The sequence below is a fragment of the Arvicanthis niloticus genome, chromosome 15 (genome assembly GCF_011762505.2).
Source record: "Arvicanthis niloticus isolate mArvNil1 chromosome 15, mArvNil1.pat.X, whole genome shotgun sequence".
NCBI lineage: Eukaryota > Metazoa > Chordata > Mammalia > Rodentia > Muridae > Arvicanthis > Arvicanthis niloticus.
Genome location: NC_047672.1, coordinates 61,972,397 through 61,999,939, shown reverse-complemented (window position 1 = coordinate 61,999,939; position 27,543 = coordinate 61,972,397). Strand labels below are relative to the sequence as shown.

At 41.2% G+C, this 27,543-nt stretch overlaps 1 protein-coding gene across 2 annotated transcripts in view; it reads right to left on the bottom strand.

Moving 5' to 3' along the window:
• Positions 1-5,368: 5,368 nt before the first annotated feature.
• Abcb1 (ATP binding cassette subfamily B member 1) overlaps positions 5,369-27,543 on the bottom strand; it is a 159,857-nt gene continuing 137,682 nt past the window's right edge. For both annotated transcript variants that reach the window (XM_076913103.1, XM_034519162.2), the window contains 9 exons: positions 25,244-25,327; positions 23,063-23,266; positions 17,839-17,939; positions 16,423-16,563; positions 12,448-12,604; positions 11,843-12,040; positions 9,896-10,102; positions 6,643-6,789; positions 5,369-5,947 (listed from right to left, as the gene is read on the bottom strand). In XM_076913103.1, coding sequence (XP_076769218.1) covers positions 5,741-5,947; positions 6,643-6,789; positions 9,896-10,102; positions 11,843-12,040; positions 12,448-12,604; positions 16,423-16,563; positions 17,839-17,939; positions 23,063-23,266; positions 25,244-25,327 — 1,446 coding nt within the window. In that variant the 3' untranslated portion in view covers positions 5,369-5,740. The remainder of the gene's footprint in view (positions 5,948-6,642; positions 6,790-9,895; positions 10,103-11,842; positions 12,041-12,447; positions 12,605-16,422; positions 16,564-17,838; positions 17,940-23,062; positions 23,267-25,243; positions 25,328-27,543) is intronic.

The window sequence follows — 27,543 nt, the reverse complement described above, 5'->3', positions numbered from 1 at the left end:
GACAGAGGGAACATTACATTTTGTGTCTTTGTCCAGTAGCAGATGTGGCAAGATCCTGTCTGAGGCTGGAGCCAGGGCCTTGAAGAAATCAAGGTTGTGGTTTCTGGTGATCCAAACCCTCCCCCCCCCCCCCCCCGGCTGTGGTTATCAGTTCTAAGTTCAATATGTAATTTCTCCATATTGAAGTAACCTGTGTTCTCTTTGACAATATTGTTTCTCTCAGACCTTGCTGACCTTGGCTACTTTCTCCTTCAAATAGTATATATATGTGTCTATGTGCATAATGTACTTGGTGTACTTGGTAGTGGGGGGCTGGGGGTAGGGTGGACAACTTTAATTCCAGCACTGGAGGCAGAGGCAAGCAGATCGCTGAGTTCAAGGACAGCCTGCTCTCCAGAGTGAGTTCCAGGACAACCAAGGCTACACACACACACACACACACACACACACACACACACACACACAAATCCCTGTCTCTACTGCCCATCCCCATAATGTACTTGGCATAAATGGTTAGCTTATGTAAGAGCCCTGGTCCCAGCTATCTTGTTTCTCATCTCCATCTTCCCCTTGACACCTCACTGTTTGAAACCATTATTCCTGTGGTTTCCAGTAATAGCTGTTACTATTTTCATGTACTCACTCTTTTGAGCAGAAGAAAATGTTTTTATAAGCCTACCTGTTTTATTAGCAGCCTCAACAAACAAACAAAAATTATTCCATTGAGTTTCTACAAAACTTTGCAAAGAGTTGCCAATGGCATCCATACTCATCCTATAGAATAGGATTGCTTTTGCCAGGTATATCTTTTTCACAGCAATGAAAGAAGTAACTAAGGTATAATGTACTGAATTTATTTTCTTTGTATATATAGCCAGGAATGATATAGCTGGACCAAATAGTAATTGGTCCAAATTTTAGTTTTAAAAGATTTCTTTATTTTATGTGTAAGAATGTTTTTTTTCTGCCTTATGCATGTGCACCACATGTATGCCTGCTATCCTTTGAGATCATAAGAGGGGTCCAATCCCATGGACCTGGAGTAAGGAATGGTTGTATGGAGCAGGATCTCCCCCCCACCCCACCATCGGCTACATTTGTAATAAAGCTTGGTGACTGGGCAGTAGGCAGAGTGAGGAGTTGGGAGGAGAGAAGGAGTGAAAGGGGAGGAGAAAGGAAAAAGGGAGCAGGCATGGAGAACCACAGATGAGTCGAAAGCTGTCCTCGGTAGCAACTTCTATCAAAAGGTTAGATATTGAGTAATAATTCTAATTGTGTCACCATCTGGTTAATTGAGCATTTCTCAATGTATAAATCCTTTGGATAATATTCAAGCATTAAGAATCTCATTTCTACTGGGTACCACAGGCAAAGCAGGAATGGTCTAGGCTCAGCAGAGCATTGTGGACAGCAAGGTGGATTGGCAAAGCCAGCCACCACATTGGCATCTCGTGGGTGCCAGGGCCCGTGTTTCTAGTTAGCTTGAGCCTTGGTCTGGAGCTGGAGCAGCGGGAAAATGGCGGCTGCCTAGGAACAAGCTGGACCAAGCACCAAATTCTAAATATCTCCCGTTACAGTTGTAAACCATCATGTGGGTGCTGGGAACTGAACCTAGATCCTATGCAAGAGCAATAAGTGATCTTAACCACTAGCCATCTCTCAAGCCCTAGTAATTGTATTTTTAATATTTTAATGAATTTATATACTGTTATTCATGGTGCTTCCTTTCCCACCAGCAGTGTAGAAAGGTTTCTTACTTTCCCTATCCTTGACAACCTTACTTCTGGTTATTTAAAATGATTGATAGCCACTTGAATGTGGGTGAGGTAGAGCCTCAACTTAATTCTCACTGATATCTGATGGGTTGAGGGTGGTTAGCATTTTCACCTATTCCTTAGCCATTTTATGTTTTACTTTTACTAGCTTTTGTGTCAAGACACGGAGTAACGGGCTGCATGTTGGTGCTTCGCATGTGTATCATTGTACTTTGGGCATGTTCTTCCTTTCACCACACAAGGGGCCCCACTTCAGCATCGGCACATGGGAGAAAACACCGTACATATATTTTGTCCTTTTTTACCCATTATCTCCCCCTCCTTTCAGATGCCTTCTTCCCTCTCCTTGCCACTGCATCATCTCTTCATATTTTCAGCATTTGAGAGAAAACATGCTGTATTTTATTCTGAGTTTGGCTTAGTTTTCATAACACGATGGTCTCCACATTCATCCGTGTTCCAGAAAATGAGATTATGTCATTCTCTTTAATTTTAAAAATTTTTTTTAGAATTTCATATATGAGTACTGTATATCATTTCCCCTCCCTTCCCACCCTCCAAATCCACCTTTCATGACCTCTTCATCTTCAACTATTGTTATATATATATATATATATATATATATATATATATATATATATATATATATATATACCTGTGTGTCTCTAAATATAGTCTGCTGGCTGTATTTTGTGTTGCTTTTATGTTTGAGTGTTTAGGGCTGGCCACTTGGAGTTGGCTAACCTATTGGGTACTTATCCCTTGAGAAGACTCAGTCTCCCTGTCAGAGATTGTCTATAGATCTTCATCTAGGAGCAGGACCATGTGAGGTTTCCCCCATCCATGTTGGTATGTCATCTGGTGTTGTTATTGTGCAGGTTTTGTTTAGGAGACCATAATATTGAGATTTCACGGGTGTACCTCCCCTGTCATGTGTAGAAGATGCAATCTCATGGCAGACTTCCTTGTCCCTTGTCCCTTACAGTTTGTCTTTCCCTTGTCTATGATGATCCCTGAGCCTATGGTGTATGAGGTTGTGTTGGAGATGTGTCACTTGGAGTTTCCCAGGCACAGTAAATTATTTTCTGCATTTTGAACAGTTGTAAAGGTTAACTCTCCTGGTTTTTGAAGGTTCTGTACATGTTGGCAAGAGAGAAAAGCAATCAACAATCAACTTATAAATCACAAGGACAAGCATGGCAAGATGTTTCCATAATAGATGTGGGGGGTTGGAGTCTTGTCACTTTTTTTTTTGAGAAATATCTATTTGGATTATTTATCAGTTTTTAAGTTAAATTGGATTCCTTGCTTCTTGTTGTTGCTTTTAAGTGGTTTGTGTAATCCGGATTAGTAACCATCTGCCAAATGGGAAAGATTTTGCTCCCACTCTGCAGGTTGATGCTTCATTGGACTACTTCTTTTGATGTGTAAAAGCTTTATAATTGAATGTAATAGTGCTTGTTCATGCTTATGTTTATTTCCCAAGCTGTTGGCTTCATATCCAGGAAGGTGTTGTCTGCGCCAGCATGTTAAAGTGCTTCTCTTCTGCTTTCTTCAGGTGGATTTCAAGTCTGTTACATTAAATAGCCTTTTACCTCTTTGCAATAGATTTTCATTTGTGAGGGACACAGGTCTAGCTTCAGTCTTTCCCATGTAGATACCCAGTTCTCACACATCCATTTGCTGAGGAGCCTCCCTTTTCTCTAATGCATGCTTTATGCACTTTGATTAAGAATCATTTGGCTGAAGAAGTATCGATTCATTCCCGGGACCTTTTTTTCTGCTCCAATGGTCTATGCGTTTGTTTTTCTGCCAGTGGCAGGTTGTTTATGTTACTGTGGTCTGAAACATGTTTTGCAATCATGTACTGCAATTCTTCCAGCTTTATTCTTTTTGTCCGAGATCATTATGGTTATTTCCTGTCTTTTGTGCTTACATATGAGTTTTAAATACATTGAGTGTTTCACTTTTAGTGGCCATTTAGACTTCTTTTTGAGAACTGTTTGTGTGCTCATTTGTGATTGACTGATTTTTTGTGTGTATAATTTTGTGTTCTTTATAAATTCTAATATAATATAGTTCTCAATAGATATTGATCCTCTGTCATATACCTACCTGGAAAAGACTATTTTCTCATCCTGTGGGGAGGACCTTATGATCATCCTCTGTACTGCTGGAGTCTATTTTAGCACATCCTGGCCTATCCTTATATCTTTAAGTGGTTCTCTCTGGCAATTTCAAAGTCTTTGGTTTTATACTCAAGCCTTTGATATGTTTGAAATTATTTTGGTGTAGAGCATGGATTGAGATTCACTGTCATGCCTGTGGAAATCCAGTCTCTGGGAACCACTTATTGGAGAAAATGTCTTTTGCCCAACTTGTATACTTTGAGATCTAAGTGAAAAGCCCATGCATGAGTTTATTTTTAGGTATTCTACTATGTTCTACTGGTCCGTATGCCTCTGTTTTCACCTACACGTATCGTTTTGTTATTGCTGTTCTTTAGTATAACTTGGAATGAGGGATTATGAAAATTCCAGCATTGTTGTTTCTGCTCAGGACTGTTCTGGATATTTGGGATCTCTGGGTTTCTGAATTAGTTTTAGGATTAACTTTTATAGGTTACTGAATTTATGATTTAGATCACATTGAATCTGGGAGTCCCTTTTGGTAAGAGAGCTATCGTCAACAAATGAATTCTGATGATCTGTGAACATGGGAAGTCTTTCTTCTTCTATGATTTTCTTCAAGGTCTTTCTTCTAAGTTTCAAGTTCTCATTATAGAAGTCTTTTACTTTCTTGATTATGTTTTTTCCTAGGTTATTTATTTATTTATTTATTATTTTGAGACTAGTGGGAATAAGAGTGTTTTCCTGATTTTTCTCAGTATGTTCCTTAGTGGTGTTTAGAAAAGCCATTTATCAACCGAAAGTATTTATATCTAAGCATTATCTGTTAGAATCCTGAGGGTCTTTTAACTGTAAGATCCTCTTATTTACAATTATGAATATTTTTTCTTCCTCTTAAAACATTTTATTAGCATATATTAAGTATACATCATAGTGAGTTCCAGTGCGATATTTTCATACACGTACATAGCATCGTTCAGTCGTATTCGTCCAGGTACCCTCCTTTGTCCCAGTCCCAACCTCTTAATTCCTTGCTTGTTCTCTGTTAGTGTGTGTGTGTGTGTGTGTGTGTGTGTGTGTGTGTACCCATACTTCTGCATGTATGGCATTTGTATGAGTGCACATGTGTGATATCCTTATTTGCTTTTCCCTCTTATTTGAGACAAGTTTTCTCACTGAACCTGGAGCTCCCTATGTTGGCTAGGCTGGCTGGCCACTGAGCCCGCAGGCTAATCTGTCTGTTTCTGCCTCTAGCACTGGCATTACTAATGCACCACAGCTTGCTGCTTACGTAGCTGCTAGGGATCTGAACTCAGGTATACATGTCTGTATCATCAGGCACTTTACCCATAGAGTGACCCCCAACAATAGACTAATTTTCAAAGGCTAAGATTATGTACAATATTCCAGTTGGTAGAATATATAACTTCACATGCATTTTGAGTAAAATAACTCAAAAATATATTCACTTTCAATATATATTTTATACAGACATTTCAGTAATTTTTGATACATACATGATTTGTTAAGCAAGGAGATCAGTTATAGTTACAAATGAGAAAGTATAAATAAAAGTATATATTATCAAACATTTACTTTTAACTCTTTTATAAATTTTATAGTGTGTTTTCAACCAGTACTCTCCATTTGATGATGTATCTATTTTTTTCTTTGAATTACAAAGTCTCTGAAGACTCTAAACCAGACTAAATGCTTTCCATTGTGACAGGAAATATATAACTGGCTATTCTAGTAAGTAGTTTCCTCTTGACTTTGATTAAATGCCATATATGAATACAAACATTAAAAATATTTAACATCTTACACGGTCTCAGTTCATGAGCGCTTTGCTCCAGCCTGCACACTAACCATTGTGAAATAGATCCCTTTCTGGGCCAGCAGCTGCTGGTGGGTACCATGCTCCTTGACCTTGCCATTCTGAATCACCACGATCAAGTCTGCGTTCTGGATGGTGGACAGGCGGTGTGCAATCACAATGCAGGTGCGGCCTTCCCTGGCTTTGTCCAGCGCTTCCTGGACAACCTGTTTCACAATTGCACCAAAGAATTAATGATATAAACAGTGCTCTTCTTATAGATCCCCCTCCATAACCAGACCCTGGATTTGTAATCTCTCTCCTTCAACAGTCATGGTGGTAAAATAAGGTATCTGTCATACCAAAAAGAAGTAATCCTCAATTTGGATGAGTTCTGAGACAGGAGGTATCTAATATTAGAGAAAGGGCAGTAAATGCACCTATCCAACCATTTAAAACACTCATGTGTCTTGCCACACAACATCCCTCAAGGTGGTCCTCCAGCCCACCTCATGGTAAATGCAGGAAGCTGGAGCACCAGACAAAGCCATCAGAGCAAGTAGAAAACATCTCTTGACCATCCGCCCTTCAGATAGCTCAACTCTTAACCCTTCTCAAGCTGGAAGGCAGCGGCAATGGCTGTCTTAGGGCACTGTCAGACCCCAACTCTCACCTTCAGCTCCTCACAGGCTGCTGCTGAGATGTTTCCTGCTGGAGCAGACTGCTGCCAGCATGCAGCTTGTAGGCAGAGCATCATGGGAAACATGGGGTCCATGACTAAGCTGCCTCTTATCACTGAGGTCTCCTAAATCCCAGCTGCAGACACGTTTAAACTCCACTGGGAGCCAACATCAGCAACAATCAGCTGTCTGGAGCAGTGCTTTCCACTAAGGCAGAGAAAGAACCCAACTTAAATCCTTACCTTTTCACTCTCTGTATCCAGAGCTGATGTTGCTTCATCCAGAAGTAAAATGTGAGGCTGTCTGACGAGGGCGCGTGCGATGGCGATGCGCTGCTTCTGCCCACCCGACAGCTGAGTTCCTTTGTCTCCTACTCTGGTGTTGTATTTCTGTGAACGGAATTTGGTTGTTACGAAAATAGAGGTGATGGCAGACTGTGCACACATACACAGTTTGATTACAGAATATACAACTTTCTAACAAATATAATATAAAATGTAGAACATGGATAGAACAGTCAAAATCCAAGTATAAAAATCAATTCTAAGATTCACTCATTATATTTATAATAATATAACATGTAGTATCTGGAAAACTTAGGTCTAAATTAGTTTCATAGGAAAAAAACCAAAAAGTTCTAAAATGGTATATTCAATATCCCTGTTATTTTTCATGTGTTTTTACATTTCATTTGTTGAGGGAGGTCACAGGGCAACTTGTAACGGTTAAGTCTTTCTAAGGGGTCGAACGGAGCCATTTTGTTGGCACTTTCTCCTCTGATAAGGTCTCATTGTGCATCTCAGGGAAATTTCACACTTACTATATCAACCAGGCTAGCCTCGAAGAGCTCCTGTCTCAGTCTTACAAGTAGTAAGATGTCAGCTATATGCTATTGCCCTTGGCTTTATCCTCTGTCTGGAAAATAAATACCTTAAGATCATCTGCTTTCATGTGAGTTATCCTAAATGTATTAGTGTAGGCACAGTGCTAACTTTCGGCCTCTGGTTTCAGAACATTTAGGACAAGACTAGAAGGAAATTTAAATAGCTGTACGTTATTATCAATGCTTGACTTATTCATAACCTGGAGATGACACCCTGTGAAGTATTTTAAAGTGAAAAAAAATTATTAGAATGACAGGATTTGGCTCTTTGTTTTTATGAACTATCACCAACAATCCCATACTTTAATAATAGACATTGAGGATTTGTACTTTAACTTCGAAAAGTCAAGAAGTCCTCACAAGTTTTTTATGCCATTCAAAAATCTTCCTGTACTGTTTCCCACAGTAGGCAATGATTACTAATAGGTCAGTATGACGCGAGGCAGAGATTGTAAGGTGAACACAGGATATGGTATCACACACAATCAGGAAACAATATTTTCCCATATTTGAGTGTTAATATGTTAAGATTACAGCCAAAATGTTGGCTTTGATGTTTATACCTGCATTTTGATTATTAAAACCAGGTTCTATATATGAGAAGTCCTTTTGAGGGGGTAGGGCTGTGTGTGCACGCGTGCACGCGTGCATGCGTGCTCCCTCACACACACCTGTGTAACTTGGGAACTGTGCACTTCTTTTCTTCAGATAGGGTTTCTCACTAGGATCTAGGGCTCAGTGATTCAGCTAGGCTGGCCAGATGTGAAGTCTAAGGGATCCTCCTGAATGTGCCTCCCGGAGCAGAGGTTACATGTATGAGCAGGGGTTACATGTATGAGCAGGGTATGCACGTACTCTACCTTGCTCTTTGCCTGGGTGCTGAGGATTGAACTCAGGGCCTCATGGTTCTACCTCAAGCACTTACGTGACTGAACTATCTCTCCAAACCCTGGATTCTTTTGTTATTTGCTGTATTTCATAGGCCTAGTACTATGGTGCCAGAACAAGGTTCCTATTCATAGAGAAGGCCCCTGGTAAGCTCTGGGCAGGTGCTGGATATAGGTTTCATCCCAAAGCTGCATCTGCCTCAGAATCCAGGAGCTCTTCTGTGTGCCGCTCAGTGAGTGCAGAGTCCAGACTGCAGGAACTGAGCAATGATCCTTGTGGAGCATCTAAGGACAGTGTTAATTAATTCTATACAGAGGAGGAAAAGACTATGGCAAAGCAAGCCAATTTCTATGTCCAGTCACTCAGAAGATGCCTGGAGAATAGAGTTGGTCTAGAACACTGAGAGTAAGAACCCTAATGTCCATAGAAGAAAGACTGAAGTCTAGTGGTGATCCTTTTGGTAGTCAACTACCAGAGGACAAAATATATTTAAAAGACATAGTTATAATGGTTCTGTGTTGTAGCCTGCATCAGTTCTCATCTGGGATTTAAATCTCAGAGTCCTGGACTCTCTAGTCAGATTTCTCTTTGTCATCAGAACTAGGGTGGGGCCTGATAATTCGTGTTCCTAACAACTTCCAGGGTGATGGTGATTTACATTCAAGCTTTGAGAGTCAGTGAGTCTTATTAGTAAACAGTGGCCACAGTTTTGTACTTTGACTATCTGAGCCTCAAAAAGTTAATCATTCATGGTTGGACCTCACTGAGGAGAGGAAGGAGACAGACCTCCTCCTTCCACATCAAGTGATGTGCTTGAGAGTAGCAGTTATCTGTGAGAAAGCCAAAGGTAATGAAAGTTTTAGGGAAGAGTTTGGACCACCTGGTGCTGTCATGCTCGCCTGGCTGCTTTGAGGCTATGAAGTCTCATTTTACCATGAACACTTACTGTAATAATGAACAGTGGTATCAGGAGAGTTTATATCAGTTATGTAAGACACATGAAAAAAATAAGACCCAAGTAGGTACACAAGAAGGTGAGAGGTTTGAGTTATCTCACTTGCAGGAAGAACTCAGAGAAGTCTAGTCTAGGATAAAAGCTCAGGGGATATTTTGATAGTTCACTCCTAAGAGTGTGGGTTAGGACCCTATAATGGATGGCATATCAGTTATAGATCATATAATATCATAAGCCATGCTAGTGACTCAGCTCTATTCACAGAGCCTTTCTTGTCTGGCCTGACTCCACAGTGACACTTAGATCTGTGAGGAGACTACAGAATGACCATGCTTGTTTCCTCTGCAGCACCAGTGAACCCACAGTGGAGACAAGATGGTGCCTGTCTACCCTTTACCTCGGAAAAGATGCTCAGATGTATCCCCAGGCCTGAAGCAGGCAGATACCAAGCTTATAAACAAGATGACCGTTCCAGTCCTCAAAATTCCTGTCTTTTATACTTGAATATGTCTAATATTCTGTTTCTTTCTCACAATGACAGGTAAGCATAATCCCTAACTGGGATAAAGTATGAATAAATGCTTCTATGCTAGTATGATATATTTTGGTTGCTAATTTTCTTTATCTTTGGTCAAAAGACTTTTAAGTTTCTGACAACAGGCCAAGAAGTATAGCTAGGTGGTCAAACAGTTGCTTATTATGTGCAGTGTTCTAGGTTTCATCCCCGGAATGGGGTGTGGATCATCACAAAGGGGTCCAAGGTACATACATCAGGCAGCGAGTCGATGAACTGGTGGATGTTGGCCTCCTTGGCGGCCCTCACAATCTCCTCATGAGACACGACCCGGCTGTTGTCTCCATAGGCGATGTTCTCAGCGATGCTGCAGTCAAACAGGATGGGCTCCTGGGACACAATGCCCAGGTGAGCTCGGAGCCACTGGACATTCAGTTGCTTTACTTCTTTGCCATCTAGGAGCTGAAAACAAGGGTTCACAGATCAACTTCAGGACCAGCACAATTCAGATGTAGCAAAATTACTAAAACTCTTAGGGTTACTATGAGATTAAGGAAAAGGCTTTCTGGTTAATCTTTTAGTTGACATAAAATAATGGGTAAATCATTATATTTTCATAGGTATGTATCAATGTGTTTTACTCTGATTTGTCTCCCACTAACTCTACAACTCTGAGATAAGGTCTTATTTTGTAGTCCAGGCTCAACTTACAATGTAGTTCAGGCTAGCCTTTACCTCATGGAAATTCTCCTGCCTAGACCTCTCTAATATTGAGATTATAGGCCTAAACTACCAAAACCTGGAGCTTTCAACTCTTTACAAAAACATTTAATAATATATTTAATAAAATATTTATTTATATTTATTGATAATTTAATAAGAGTCTAAGAACCAACATTTCATTAATTTTGAATGTGGTATAACATTATTTAGTCCAGTGTTAAAACTTCAGTGATAAAACTAAAACATGAAATCAGACCCATAGGGAATAGGTTTTATAAAAGGCAGTAAAGTAAGAAACAGAGCTCTACAACTGTTAAAGAATTGATGGAGTAAGATCATGAGAATAAAAAAATTTCTAAGTAGCAGTGAATAATTATTAGGAGAAGCTATAAAGAGCCATAGATGGGAGAGGGAAAATTCTCTTTCATCTCAGTCACTCCTGCCACCAAGGCCCCCTGGAGCTATGGGTCATTGCTAATGCTTCTGTAGTTGTTATATAGTCTGAGTACACGTAAGTTAATACATACATAATAAACACTCCCTGCTCTAAATTCTATTTCTTTAGCTCCTTTTCTACCCGTCTCTCTCATTATAGTCATTTAAATTCATCCCCTACAAGATTACTCTCTCATGCCCAGCACCCAGGATAGTTTCTGACAGGCTCTCAGAGTTTTGCTGAATATGAAAACCTGATTACTCCCTCACCATTTTAGTTGAGGAAACAAAAGGACATCCTCCATTTCCCTACCCACTCTCCTAATGTGTCCACCTTACTTTGGGAGTCCTATTTGTTTTGTTGTACCATAGAGTATGTCCTCTGTCAGTAGATTGTTTTATTCCACCATGAACATGCTTGGGCCTCCTCTCAACCAGTTCCCTGAACTTCTACCATTCTTGCTATTGGTCTTCCTTTTTACCCCTGGATCATCTTCATAGTCCATACTCACATCTCCACATCCTTCTCTAACCATCTGTCAAGCGTGCTAAACTGCTTGCCCGTCAACACTTCACTGAGAGTAGGGTGGTGGAAATAAGCCACAGACTGCTTTATGTTGTATCATGACATCTCAGTCCTCGTCTTACTTAAACAGCCTGTGCCCTCGCAAACTACTTTTGCACTGAAATGTGTCCTGCTCTTGACTTTTCCTCCCATCCCATCTCCTGCAACTCTCTTCTTCTTTCTGGCTACTTTAGGTTTTGCCAGCTCTTATACCATCACCTGAAGTCTCACCATGGCAAGGGAGATAGGTGGCAAAAGGCTGGTTGCAACAGAGAGCAGAGGGGCAGTATGTTGAGAGAAAAGCTGAATGAATTTATTAATACAGTTGGCATAAACTGAACATGAAACCTGGGTTGTTAGATTATTTAACAGAGGCTTTTACTTCAGGATTAAAAAAATGGCCTATGTTCAAGGGATAAACATATCCAGGCATTTGGATGGTGATAACTAAGATGATCTGAATACAAAAGTGTGCTCACCACTGATCCAGCCATGGGGTCGTAGAAGCGCTCGAGCAGCTGGACCACTGTGCTCTTCCCACAGCCACTGCTGCCCACCAGGGCCAGCGTCTGGCCCTTCTTCACCTCGAGGCTCAGCCCCTGAAGCACTGGGATGTTGGGTCGGGTGGGATAGTTGAACATGACTCCATTAAATTTCACATTGCCTTCTAATACACTCTACAATGAGAACAGAAACACTTAGCTTGATTTCGATACTGAAAACAGTGTACAGTGGCAAGCCTTAGCGCCAGGTGTAAAAGTGAGCTCCTGCCATATTAAGCTTCATTTCACATCTCTAGAATTCAATCTGAAGAGATAATGGTTATACAGCATGAATTCTTAATGCAACGTCAACGGACTCTCCTAGACTACAATGGTCAGTATTCATCTCTCCCTGTAACTTTGTTTTATAAAAGTGATGAATGTTAATATACAGTATTAACACTTATTCACACCAACCCATCTAACTCTCATCAAGAGTATATAATATTTTTGTATTAAAGCACAAATTTTATTAAATGAGCTCTTCATGTTTTTTCATTAAGAAGTTAAGGATAAATAGCCACTGAAGATAGCAAACTCACAGGCTTTAGGCCCTCGGTGCTGTAGCTGTCAATCTCAGGGACTTTCTCAATGATCCTGATGATGTGGGATGCTGACACTTTGGCTTTTGCGTAGTCAGGAGCGAATGAACTGACCTGCCCAACTGCCATGGCACCAAAGACAATAGCTGAGAATACTCTGGAAAATAAAAGACAAGCATGTGCAGTCTGGGTTTACCTACAATGTTAACAATGTAACAATGTGGCACTTCTGTAATAATGGAGTAATTGCAATTATAAAGTGGAAAGATAAAACAAACCCCCTTCCCTCACGTTTTCACATAGGCATGGCAGATAATTCAAAATGGCCCCTCTTCACCTCTCCTGTAATCTTTAACTTCTTACAACATGACCTTTGCGTAAATGTCTGTCTAAGAAGTACAAGTTTGTGTTCCACCTTTTGACCCCACGGTGGCTTTGTGACATAGCTTCATGGACAGGATGTGGTGGAAATGACTGTTCTCAGTTCCAAGCCTTTGACTCAGCATATGTTTCGATAGCTTTTATTTCTCATCCTGGCCAATGAACCTATAGCTCACTGCAGACAACAGTGACCACAGCAGAGGTCTACTGTGCCCAACCCAGATAAGGAGAAGTGACCCAGAGCCTTCAAGCAGAATAAACGGTTATAGTTCCATGTCACTGAAGTTTAGCTGTTGATTATTACATAGCATAACTGTGGCAATCAGTAATGTATAGTCAGTGTTGCTGAGATCGATTCTTAGAACTCATGTAAGCCACACAAAGAGAACTTCGTTGTTGCTGTTGTTTAATACACGGCTATGATGTCACTTGGAAGAAGCTACTGCATTCTTAAACTGTGGCGTGGGACTCATTAAGTGTCAGTAACTTTAGACATCTTGGAGTAAAAAATTAAGTAAAATGATGTTAAAACTGTCCCACAGTTCCAGGAGTGTCTGACTTTGATCTTTGGGTATAGTCACATAATCCCTCTCTGAAACATGTATGTTAGAAGGTGAGTATTTTTAATCTTGAATTAACTTCAGCACAAGAGTAAATCAATGCTTAAATCAGGCAGAAATGGTACATACACACAGCACATTATACAGCCAGGCTTGTGCAAACTGTCACAACATTGACTATACTAAACTATTAGAGGGAAGTCTAGCCAGGCGTGTCACCACTTAGAAGCTCAGGAAGTTCATGTATAATCTTGACCACCAATCTGAATACTTGGTGACATCGGTAGTGGGATCTCTCTCAGGTTCCTCTTCCTGTGACCAAAGTGTAAGTTTCAATGTTTGCAGAAACATAGAGGGAAAATCCTAATCCAGAGCTTCCACTGTCATTTAAACATTCCTCCAGCTTCTGAGAAACTAGGCCTTAGTCAGATCCCTGACAGGCAAACAAAAGAGGAATGGACCACTGATAAATGATAGTGGCACACTTCTGACTTCTTCACCTCCTTCCCAAGATGAATGTCTGGTGGTCTTTCTCTCCTGTCAGCAGAGATCCCTGCCAGCTGATCAGAGCAAGCTGGTCAGTGATGCTCAAGACTGGTCAGGCCATGTTTATGTAAAGCTGTGGGCTTCAGCAATCCTTTGTCTGTCTAAGCTGACTAATCAGAAGTGATGGAGGAGCAATTCATGCAGGGGTCACATAACATTTAATGAAACAAAACAAAAAACCAGACTAAGCCACCACCACCACCACCACCAGCATCACACAGCCCTCTGGGATTTCAGTTTCTGAGTAGCCTTCCCACTTCATGGGGGCTCTCTCTCTCTCTCTCTCTCTCTCTCTCTCTCTCTCTCTCTCTCTCTCTCTCTCTCTCTGTGTGTGTGTGTGTGTGTATGTGTGCCTGCCTGTGTCATCTGTGTGTATATGTGCTTCTTTACTTTTAATATCTTAAGTTTGGTAGGAGTTGGCACATCACCCACCTCTTAGCTGCCTTATCAGAAAGCTTTTTAAAAGTACCATTCTATTCCTTGCTGAACATAAGACCTTTTTCCGAAGCATGGCCTTCTGGAGACCTCTGAACTGAATCTGTCTAGGCACACATTTGAAAGGTCAGACATTCAGAAACCCGCTGAATATGGCATTTAAGATGCTTAAGATGATGGAGACTCTCAAATCCTAGCACTGACTCTACCAAGATCTCCAAGAAGATACGGACACAACAAGAAAGGATTCCACCTAGATCGTAGTGCGATAACTACTGAGAAAGACTGCTCCTTTGCCTTGCCCACTGCTAAGGCCGGGTCTGAACCGTGGACCAACAGGATACCTGACATGCCTCACATTGCTTAAGACAAACCAAGGTCAGTCTTCCAAGTTCTTCTCCACAGGAAGGCCTCTCAGATTTGCTGGGCATGGCAGCTGAAGACTGAGCCTGCCCTGGGACCTGTGTCCTCAACTAAGCCATCAACAGCAAAGGAACCTAGTAGGGTGGCTGTCTAGGTCATGGGAAAGTCTGTCATTTTAATTAACAGGCCATTTGGATTACAATATATCCTTCTCAGATCTCTGAGGCGCTTGAAGACTAAACTAGTGAAAGAAGAAACTCTGTCTAAAGGATCCTGTTTTACAATGAGGGTATGAGAAGTTCTAAGAAAGCATTTGAGGAATTTGAGGTTGGTAACTGCAAGTTATGAAGGTTAGAGAACATGGGGAAAAAAACCTTGGCTGGTGTTAGGAATGTGATTTAAGGTATATAGGAAAGACTTAAGAAATGCTTCAGATGGATGCTGCTCAAGGGTGATAAACGCAGGGATTTATCTTTTTGTAAACTTAAAAAAATTCTTATAAGCTTCTGGGAATCCACTCGAATCCAGGTCAAATGAAATTACAGATAAGTGCTCTCAATCAACAGCCTGTTTCCCTCCCCACTTCCTGTTTCTAAGGGTGGGATCTATTCCTCTTTCCCTGGTCCTGGGATTCGTCCCCTTCTCCAACTACCAAAACTATGGGTCTAAAAGTTTCAAATGTACACCTAGGAAAAATGTTTTTCTCCCTAAACTCCTTAACTTTGTCTTCTACCCCTAACATATATATCTTTTCCAGCAGCCAGCCAAGTCCAGATATTTCCTCAGAACCTGCATCCAGGACAGCTCCAAATAAGTTACCCACAGGTGCTTCAGCCCAGCCTCACAGATTGGGTCAACTGTGCCTGCACACTCAGATGGTCCCACAGCCTGGACAGCAGTGAAACAACCAGCTCTTCTCAGACTGGGCCAACATCCCAGCTTTTGCCCCACCCTCCATAATGATGCTCCAATGTCAGCAGGAAGTAGTCATAGACAATTATGTCGGCCTTTATTTATTTATTTTCAACAAAAGGCTGGAATGTTCAATTTTGGACCCCGGGGACAAGGGCCTGAGGTGAGTATTTTAATACCTGGCCTCCAAGTTCTCCAGGCATACCTCAGTACCTACCCAGCATACCCCACCCCATCTCAGAACTTTCCAGCTCAGGTTCTGGGCATTTTGCTTGCATTCTCTCTGTCTCTGTCTCTGTCTCTGTCTCTGTCTCTGTCTCTGTCTCTCTGTGTGTGTGTGTGTGTGTCTCCATCTCTCTGTGTCTGTTTCTCTCTCTCTCACTCTCTCACCTTCTCTCCCCCTTTTCCTTTTCTGTGCTTACAAATGTTTTCTCTCTTTTTCTTCCTCCTCCTCTTTGTCTCCTTTCCCATGGTGACTTTCCTGGCCTCCTTTATTGAGCCCAGTGAATTTGCCCACCAGAGAACAGCTTCCCAATAAAGCTGCTATTGTGTATACTTTAATCTGGCTTTAACTAGCTCATTTTTACCAGTGGAGACATAACTTATCAGGTAGAAAAGTTTCCTATAAAATGTGAAGTATTATGGGTACCATATGGTCACTCAGAGGCAAAATGCTACTTTCTTAATTATCAAATGCTCTATATGACACTTCACCATTCAAATTCTCATCCTAGATTTACTACCAGGGTTAAATTATACAAGTAAACATAATACTTACAACAGAACATTTTCAAAAGTCATGAGTTGTTGTGCTACCAAATAGGCACCAAACCGGAAACAAGCAGCATAGGAAAAATACATCATGGCCTGGGTGAAGGAGAACGTTATCCCAAAGACATGTGCTTTCTTCAAAGCATTTCTAGAAAGAAGACAATTCAAATTCACTCCATTGCTCAGTCATTCAAGTAGCTTACTATGGGTTGGCAGTGAGGCACACAGGCATGACATACTATGGATTCCATTTCTAAAGAATTCAGCTGGATCTCCTTTTGTTTAGCTATGTGAATTTGGGAAACTGCCTTGTCTCTGAGACTCAGTGCTGTCTTCATCTTTAATGTAGGATTACTACATCTCAGTGTGTTGATGGAAGATAACTGGCCTGAAACCCCGTGAAGAGCCTATTTTACATATCAAATGAATGGTCCTTCCCTTTCCCACACTGTGGGACACACAACACTGGTGCCCTGTACAGCAGGACACCTCTCAACACATCTACTGAGCACGCTCAAGCTGTGGGTTACAGGGGGGCAGGCATGTCCTTGCATGTGGGGCACACTCAGGCTGTGGGTGACAGGGGGCAGGCATGTCCTTGCATGTGGGGATCTAGATGAGCTGCACATTATCAATGCAGTGGAGGAACTTCCTAAGAATGTGCTGTGGGAAGAAGCACTTACCTGTCTGGAGCCAGGGAAGGCTCTACAAAGGACTAACATTCCGGGAATTTCTAAACAACCAGGGTCTTGGGTGTGGGGGTGTGGGCAGGGACAGGGTGGGGATGGGCAGACTTTTGACCTTCCTACTCCTGTTTAAACACATCAACTTTGTTTATGTTTTTTTCACTTGAGAAACTTTTCCCAGAAAAGACGGGCCCGCCATGACTGTGACAAAGGTGCTTGGAAACACTTCAGTAAGGTCCAGTTCTTGCCTTGTCCTAGGGGAGAAGCTGGGACTCAAAGGTTGGCATTGCTCATGTGCTGGTCACCCTTAAGAGCCCTCATAGATACTGTTGGGACAAAGGGAGAATAGAAGTTCTCCCCAGGATAGAACAGAACAGAAAATATCCTCAGGAGACCCCTCAGGGTCACACAACACCTCCAGTTTCATGTTCCACAGAGAACCTTCACCCCAAATACAGCAAATAGCAGAGTCGTTATCCCAACTGGACACCAGAGCCATTAGCAGTTGTCCTCTTCCTCCCCTCCCCATGTGACACCAGCCTTCACGGGCTTATGTCACAGATGCTCCTGACTAAGCTCAGGTCTCTTTGTTTCTCTCGTGATAATCTCTGGTGTTCTGGTGTTCTAGTACTTTCTTCATGTACCTTGTGCCCTTTGGCAAAAGCAGTCCTGAAAACTGAAGTCCTGCTTGGAAATCTCCTCAGAGCCCTGGCCCACTCACTCTTCAGGTGTCTTACCTGTATGGTACCTGCAAGCTCTGGGCATACATCATTTCAAACTTCTGCTCCCGAGTCAAAGAGACAACAGTGCGGAAGTTTTCAATGGCTTCTGTAGCAATCTGTAAAAGACCGGCCATCATCAGGAGAAAAGTCAAACACAGGAACTAACTTGAATTCTAAAATTAGTAGCATTAACCTACTATAACTTATTGATCATGTGTCCTTTAGCCTTATTGGCAGCTGTCTTCTGTATGAAGAGTAGTGAGTTATGTGACTGAATCTTGCACTCTAAACAGAAAAAGAAGCTAGGGCACAGAGCCATGACACGCTTTTCTAAAGCCACCATGTCTTTCATAGACGTCTGTCCTCTGTGAAGGTAATACTTAAGTAACTTTGATTATGATGCTTATCCCTTATTCTCTGAGTAACTTTCATTCATGACAACTCAGTAAATCTTGATAGATGCTCACAGGGTAAAGGAGATGATCACCAATCACGTACAAGTATATTTTACAAAGTAGTTTATGTGTTTTTCTAAACATACGCATCTTAAAATAGAGACTGAATTTTATCTTTTGCCTAACCCATTTCAACACTATTTTTCAAACTCATTTAATATATATTAATAATAAGTTTTTAATGGCTACTTAACATTGTGGCCAGGTAGGTATTACTAACAAAGGCTTCAGTTCTTTCACTACAAATAACATTGCAATAAGTACTGCTTTGTACATAAGCATTTGCTCATAGTGAATGATTTTCTTAGAAAACATTCTTAATAGTGAGACTAATAGGTAAATTAAATTACCTTTTAATGAAGACATTGTTTTGTTTTGTTATTTTTTTTTCTAAGACAGGGTTTCTCTGTGTAGCCCTGCCTGTCCTGGAACTCACTCTGTAGACCAGGCTGGCCTCAAACTCAGAGATTTGCCTGCCTCTGCCTCCCAAGTGCTGGGATCAAAAGCATGCGCCACCACTACCTCGCCTGTCAAATGTATTACCTTTTAATGAATATAATATATCAATTTTTTCAAGAGCTTTAAAAATATTTAGTTGTGAATTTCCTGCCACCAAGGTTATTAAGACAGGACAATATTCCATCACTGCCTGTTGCATCCTTTGTAACGGGATGTACAGAGCATCAAGAACATGTAGGACACACGAAAGCATTTCCACCTATACCCGCCATGGGACATGTACACCATGCCTTCTTGTTAGCTCATCTGAAAGGAGGAATATGAATCAGAAGGTTCCTAAAGACCTTTTAAAATTGAATGTCTTTAGAAATGAAAATTAAGATACTGGTTAATATACTATGTCTCTTTGTGGTGGTTTCACTGATAAAAAGCTGATTCCATTAAAGACATAGTCTAGTAACCTAGAGCAATTTGCTACTTAAAAGGCGTATTTGTGAATCTCATTTATGCTTCACTGAATCTTACAGAAATTATCTTACTTCAATGATAACAACAAATATTTCATAGTAAATTAAAGTCAGTTTGAAGATCAAGTCCAAAAATGAAAAACATCTAGAAGAAAAAAATGAACACATTTCCTAAGACACTTATTTCAAAAATAAAAACTATTTTTCTCTGATCTAGAGCCACAAACAAAGTAATTAGGAAAAAAATATTTTATAAACTCTACACATTTCAAAAATAATACACACTGACCTTTTAAAAGTATGGATGGTAAGAAGTTGGAGGAAATAGTCACCTTTAATGAAACTCCCCAAAGACAATGTCATTTATACACATTTTTAATTATCATGTATTCAACAAACAGAAGAAGTTCTCCGAGTCAGTAAGAATATTATGAAAATGATAGCCAAGGCTGGGAACATGGCTCAGTGGCTAGAGATGCTTGCCTTATAGGCTTGAATACCTGAGTTATTCATGCCTGCAATGTACTGGGGGACAGAAAGAGTTGATCTCAGGAGTTCACTGGCTGATCAGCTTAGCAAAAGTGATGAAGACGGTTCAGTTAAAGATAAAGAAGGACTTTGTATCAAAGACAAGGCAGAGTGTGATAGGGCAGAACACCAGAAGTCATTTTCTGGCTTCAATTGACATGCACATAGGCATGCATACTGCCACGCATGTGCACAAACATGTATACAACATACGCACTAAATAAAAACACAAACAAATAAATACCTCTACCTGTCAATTATAGTGTGAGGTTTTCAAGAAATATTTCCTATTCTTCATTTTCTAAGGAAGGGAGTGCCTTGCTTGCGAGTGGTTCAGAGTATATGTGCAGCCTAATACAAATGGGAGCTTGAGGCTCAGAGCTTGCTTATTTTGTGAGCAACAGTCACTCCACAGTGCAGTCTCCTCCTTCATCCTGATGCACAATGAGGCAATTAGGAGATGCATTAAGTAGCAGCCATATCCTCACGACTTCAATAAAGACTATCAAGAAGGAAGTTTTAAGTTCAAAGAAGAGTAAATAGCACTGCTTCCTTGGAAGGGGCTGTGTGTGTCTAGCTGTTCTAAAGAAAAGAAAATATGTTTCTCACAAATAAACTTGTACTTCTCTTTCTGCCCCAAATAAACTAAGGTTTGATTAGAACTTAATAGTAAAAGGATAAATACATATACATACAAAACTTGCTCATTAGCTCATAAAATGTGATAGAACACTACCAAGCCCGAAACATAGACACAGTAGCATTTATCTGCACGTTCCGACATCACACCACAAAGACAGGAAATGAGCAGGGCCTCACATCTGCTCCAGGACCCCAAACCCAAAGCACATTTCAAAGTATGGCATGGTATGTGTGCCTTGGTTGAGGCCAGACCATAGCCAGACCCAGAGTTAGCTAGTTCCCAGTGATGGTTTCCTAGGACCTCCTCACCAGAGGTTCAACTCCACAGCCCTTGGCTAGGAAACACTAATGCTACTCAGAGCATTTCCCTGAAAGAATGAATGAAAATAGAGCCCCAAATCTGAGAACACACAGAGATAACATGTCTTTAGTGTCTTTGAGACTGTCCTCAACCTTCACATATCGGGGTGCCTGGCTCACACACACCAGGCTTACTGGAAATCACAGCCTTCTCACCTGCCGGGATCCTTGCTGTTTCTTGGTACCTGGAATGTCAGTGGGCAGCCCTGTTCTGAGCTCTCATTTCTCTGGTTCTGCTATCTGATGCTCCACTGTAACAGAACTTGGATTTCTAGCTAATTGGAGTACCACAGCTTCAGTGTGAATCCTGGCTCCAGGAGTGATGGGCTCTACAGCAGTGAGGCCTAGCCTGTATGTCCCTCAGCCTCACCTGTAGCATGAAATAATAACAGAGCATACCTGATAGAGTTAGTGTAAAGAGTAAAGCACTTTCCAGGAAACTAAATAAATGCTGCATGATGTTGAGCTATGACTAAATTAATTAATTAATTAAATAGCTGAGCATGCAGAACAAACAGAGTGAGGGGAAGGAAGAAAGATGTGACAGGAAGAGGGGCGATAATGAAGGGGAAAAAGAGAGGTAGTAAAGGCTGTGTGCTGTTTGCCAGGGATGTAAAATGGTACGAGGCACCAGAGTAATCCAAACCAACTAGATTATGTAATTCAAAATGGAGAAGACAAATAAGCTTGGGATTTTTTTCCACTTTGAATCTATCTCCCCACTTATCCACAATAAAATGGGCCCACTTTCCTGAATCCAAGGTTGGCTTTAAGCTTGCTCGAAAGAAACAGGGAGAACAGAAGTTAGTGAGAGTGTACTGGCTAGTTTTATGTCAATTTGACGTAAAGTAGAGTCACCAGAGAGGAGAGAGCCCCAATTAAGAAAATGTTTCCATAAGATCCAGCTGCAGGCAAGCCTGTAGGGCATTTTCTTAATTAGTGATTGATAGGGGAGGGCCAGCCCATCGTGGATGATGCCACATCTAGGCTGCTAGTTTTACAAGAAAGCAGGCTGAGCTAACCATAGGAAGCAAGCCAGCTGAAGCAAAGAAACCATTATTAAGACCAGAAAAGAAAAGAGGTAAAGAGCAAAGAAGAAGAGGGCTGGATGAGAAGAGAGAAGAGAGGGATCTGAAGACAGCAGCCTGGAAACAAAGCCCTGAAAAGCAGGTGTCTGTATTTGAAACTAAGGATATGTTTCCATTTTTCTTCAAATTCTAATCTTGAGATAAGCATTATAAATGTTGCCCAAATGGTGGCTATTAAAATATCATTATAATAGCTGGGCGGTGGCAGCACATGCCTTTAATCCCAGCACTTGAGAGGCTGAGGCAGGAGGATCTTTCAGTTCAAGGCTACCCTGGTTTACAGAGTGAGTTCCAGGACAGCCAAGGCTACATCTGTCTTGAAAACCATTAAAACAAGCAAACAAACAAACAAACAAACAAAAATTGTTATCAACTAAGGAGATGGCTTTGTTGGTAAAGGACTTGCCTTGCTGTGGCAGAAATTTCCCTGTCCAATCCAGGAGGCCTGTGATTGGATGGGGGGAAAAGAGAGGTCGAGCTAAGGGTAGCAGAGAGGGAGACCAGAAAGAAACGCAGGAGAGAGGAGGAAGGCAAAAAGGCAGCAGACATGTACCCTCGTGGTTTCAAGTAAATAAGTAGATATGAAATCTAAAGGTTAGGAAAATTAGGATAACTTTCTAAATTGTGTGGGCATCTTTGTTGAGAATATAAAATAAAGGTGTGTGTGTGTGTGTGTGTGTGTGTGAGGCAGCGGCTGCGGAACCATGCTAGACCTGAGCGGTGCTAGCAGTAGTGTGGGAACATGGCGGGAGCCAGCCGATGCTCTCTTTTCTAATACCTCCCGCTACACCTTGCAAGCAGAAGGACCCGAGTTTGACCTCTAGAACTCAGGGAAACATCTCAGCTATGCTTGGTGGCATGTGCCTGTAATCCTAGTTCTGGAGGCACAGGGATGTGTGGAGAGATCATATCTAAAACAGTAAAAAACTAACCATATCTCAAAAAGCATACTGGTACACAGAGAAACCCTGTCTCAAAAAAACCAAAAAAAAAAAAAAAAAAAAAAAAAGCATACTGGACCAAACTTAAGAAACTTCGCCTAGGGTGTTTTCTGACCTCCACATAATATGCACACACATGCATGTGTACTTTTACATACATGTGCACCCATAAGAACACATACACACACACACACACACACCAGCACTGCCAGAACATAGTTAGTAACAGAGAGTAAGAAATCATAACTGGAAAGAATGCTCTTTCTACTTAGTGGTCAGTCATATTTCATTTAACTCACCTTCCCAGAACCTTCTAGTTCCTTCTTATCTTTCAGTGCTTGTCCAGACAACATTTTCATCTCAATCACTCCTGCTATAGCAATGATGGGTACAATTGCTAAGAGTAAAAGCGTCAACTGCCAGCCATAGATTAGGGATATGATAATTCCTGTTCCAAGATTTGCTATGTTCTGGGCAATAACAGCAAGCCGAGACCCTGTAGCCTAAAAAAAGAAAAGTGGAGACATGGTTTGTATTCTAAAATACATTCCAGTATATTTTTAAGAATAATAACTCCTTCTCATGAAAATCTTCTCACCTACAAAGTAAAAGGAAAGATGCCCTTATACAATGTTTTTGGTTTCTAAAATGAAGATTCCCCATGATTTACAAGTGTAGAATAATAACCCAAAGTGCCAGTTCATATTTCCATAATCTTTCAATACCAAAAAAACTCTTCATGCACCAAAGCATGAAGACTAAAGCAAATCAGAATGTAAGGATCTGACCATTATATTAAACTGGGAATGGTGATCATCTAGCTATGAAACTGTTTATAATTTTATACACTTATTTTCTTGGAAAAATGCAGATTTGAAAGTTCTGGAACATGGTTTACAGTAAGCAGAGCCTTTAGGTCGGATTCTGAAGGATTCATGACACATGGCTGTCACTCCTATGCAACTCAAAACCAGCAGTTAATGTAGTCAGTGTAACGCACCTCCAGGCAGTGCAGTCCACAACAGGTACGTCATATAATCTAGCATCCTTATTCTGCCCTCCAGATCCACCTTCTCTACAAAAAGCACACATCCTTTACCAGTCCTAACTGTTTCACTTGAACAAGACTGGCTGGTCCCAGTAAAGGTTACCATGTGTACTCTAGGCTGGCTAGTGATCATCTCTGTCCCTTTCAACACATCTCTCCCAACTCCAAAACGGAGCAGATCTATTGATTAGTAACCAAAGATTCTTCTCCATTCTGAATTCTACACCGCCAAAGCTTCCCACATCATTTAATATGTCTGACATAATCAGTCCACTGAGACTTAGTTGGGGAAAGCACTACAACTCCCAGAAGCCTTTGTATACTTTAAGCTTTTAGGGAACTGAAACAGGGCTGAAAGCAATAGGGTGGACGCCACAGTGTAGCTGTTGGTTTTGGTGTAATCACCAAACTTACAACGAAGTGACCCTTTGCTAAACTGGGCACGGGGCATAGGTCAAAAGGTACAGGGGTGTAAAAAGCCAGCTTTCTGTTTGCACATTCTGTATGGAAGTGAGAGGAAGCAGCTTAGCCTCTAAGGGATGCTCCTTTTGTCAAAGTATACAGTCCTACACAGAAGCAAGCCACTGAGGGGCAGAAGCACCCAGCACACCCGCCATGGGCACAGCAGAGACAGGGCCCTGGCTTGTAAGCCTTTAGGCATTTGGAGGTCTTGCTTTGAACTACAAACTCTCACTAAGATAGTTGCAGAGATGACAAATTCCTTGATGTCTGGCTTTTCTATTTTGCAAAAAGTCTTTTAAGGATGTCTCCATCTGTGGTCTTTCTCTCTTCCCCTGAAGACCACACCTAGCAGGCTTTCTTTCCCACCACACTTGACAGTCCATGGGACAACCATTAGTACACAGGGCAATGTCCAACTGTCTCTTCACTTAAAACACTTTCTCCATTTTACTGCCAGGACACCATTATTCTGTGTCTCGAACCCCACATCCTGTTCTCATCCTCACATCCCTGAGACCTCAGGACTCAAGACTCCTTCACATAAGATTTCTTGACCATCTTTTCCTGTCCTTAAAAGCTACCATCTCACTGAAAAAAGTCTACAACTGAGTATTTCCAAATTAGACTTCTCTGTTAAACTCTAGACGCACAAAATGCCTTGGTTTTTTTTTTTTTTTAACACGTCCAGCTGTGCCTGCTGTTGAAGATGTGATGTCTCAGGTTCCCCTTCCTACTACCATACCTCTCTGTGTGACTTACTCTTATTCCTCTGGAAATTTAAATCCAAATTACTTCTTCCTTTTGTAAGTTGCTTTTGGCCATGGTGCTTCAGCACAACAATAGAAAAGTAATGAATACAGATAGCTAGTTACTGTGTCTTTAAAATGGTGACCATTAGCGCGTGTTATCAAGAACTCAGTTGTATGCTAAGCCTAAGATAGAACGGAATCCAAAGACAGGGAGCACATACCCCTTTCACTTGAGCAGCATCGTTGGCGAGCCTGGTGGTCAGTGCTCCTGTGGTGTTTTTAGGGTCATCAAACCAGCTCACATCCTGTGGCACAAAGGGATTTGTTATCTTAAAGTCCTGCTTCTGAGACCTCAGCTCCAGGAGGAAGGTGGCAGAGACACTTTTGTTTAACCCACACATCCTCTGCATTTGGCTTTCAGACAAGAAAGGGACGTAGGACACAAACAAAAATAGATTATTTCCTCTGTCTCAGTCTCAACGTCGTTTAAAGCACAACTCTAAGTGTTGAACGATGAACACTGATGACAAAGTGGCTGATGTCTTCCAGACTTCCTTCTAGAGCCGGAAGGCACAGAGAAGTGAGTGCATACCATCTCAGACAGTAATAACATGATGGGGGGAAAGAGCAGGGTGAGAAGGATAGGATGTTGGGAAAGGTGTTGTTTTACATTGTAGGGAAAAGACAAGGGGACTCCTTCCAAGGCAGCATGTGAGCAGAAACCAAAATGAAGGAAGGGAAATGAAGGAAAGAATCTAAGAGGAGAAAGATACCCAGCCTGTAAAGGGCCTGAGGCCAACACACAGATCTGCTCACACAGAAGCGGAAAAAGCTGTACACCCTGTAGGTAGCTTAATTTATACTACTGGGGTTCCCCTGGGCCTTTCCTTCTCAACTTTTATGCAGTTTCCTACAGTGCCCTGAAGATGACCTCTGTGATGTGGGTAGGGGGGTGGGGGTGGGTGTTTCCCATGCATGGCCTCTGGCATCTGTAAAGACTGTATATAAACTTTCCCCTGAAGGACCCAGGCTGTCTCTAGATTGGGGTGTGGATATAGGAATTGAATCAAGCTAGGTGGCTGATGCAAAATGAAACAAACCAAGGAGTCACTGTAGAGAGAGAAAGAGTAGGGGTGAGGTAAGCCTTTAAAGTGTGAAACATTTATTAACATGAGATGAGAAAAGATAAACCAGCAGATAGTTAACTCTAGTTAGAACAGAATAATAAACTGATTTAGAAACAAATAAAAAAAACCAGATTAAAATGCACATACAGCATAAGAAGGGATCTTAATAGTAAAACTTCTTATGTTTTCCTATCTTGTATTTATTAGTGATAGACTGTTTGTGTTGGATACATGAACTGGCCATGGCCCATGTATAGAGAACAGAGGACGATTTGTGGGAGCTGGGATTCTGTCCTTCCACTTTGTGGGCTCTGGAGATCAAATTTAGGTCACACACCTTAATGGCTAAGCCATCTCACATCCTCATCATATATTTTAAAATAAACATACTGCAATAATTTTTTATTATTATTATTATTATTATTATTATTATTATTATTGGTTGTTTTCGAGACAGGGTTTGTCTGTGTAGCCCTGGCTGTCCTGGAACTCACTCTGTAGACCAGGCTGGCCTCGAACTCAGAAATCCGCCTGCCTCTGCCTCCCAAGTGCTGGGATTAAAGGCATGTACCACCACTGCCCAGTGCAATTCTTAATTATGAATTTATGCCTGTCACAAATAGCTTTAGTTTCTTTCTAAGACATGACTTGAATTGATAATTTGTACTAACAAAGTAATTGGTTTTTTTTTTATTTTGAAAAGCTAGAAAATAAAGGGCTATAACCTTTTTATAGACTATATAATTGACATTTTAGTAAGTCCCCCACTGGCATGTGACACCCTTGAAGATGGAGGCCATTCAGATTTGAACACCTTGCAAATGTCAGTACTATACATTATAAACAGTGGCTTTGATGTGTCCTTTCTGCTGAGCAGTTTGTACTGTCCATACTTAACCATCATCCACTTAGCTCTCAAAGGATAATGAACCTGGTAGGTGGCCTGGAGGCTGATGGGTAATGGGACTTTTAGTGCTTGAGAATGTTTAAGTATAATCTAGTTATAAATATGGCTTAAAAGTTTGTGGTCCCAAAACCTTAGGAGATAGAGTTCAATACTATACTCAGCTACACTGCGAGTTTGAGGTGAACAAATGACCCTGTCTTAAACGGCAAGATGGATGTGGCTCGACAGGGGAGTCCAAGAAGAGGGACCCCCATAAAATAGTGCCCGCTCAGCCATCAGGTTCTGTTTCAGTTATGACTGTCATTAGCTAGCTACTTCTACAAAGACATAAGTGGTAGAAGGCAGCAGGGAAAAGGATTGTCTTCTGGAAATTTGAACACAAAAAAACTGGTATTTCTCACTAGGGTTTTTTTTTCCAGTGTTGGGGATTGAATTCGGGCCCTGTGGATTGATTCTAGGCTCTACTTCTACATCCTAGTTTTGTTGG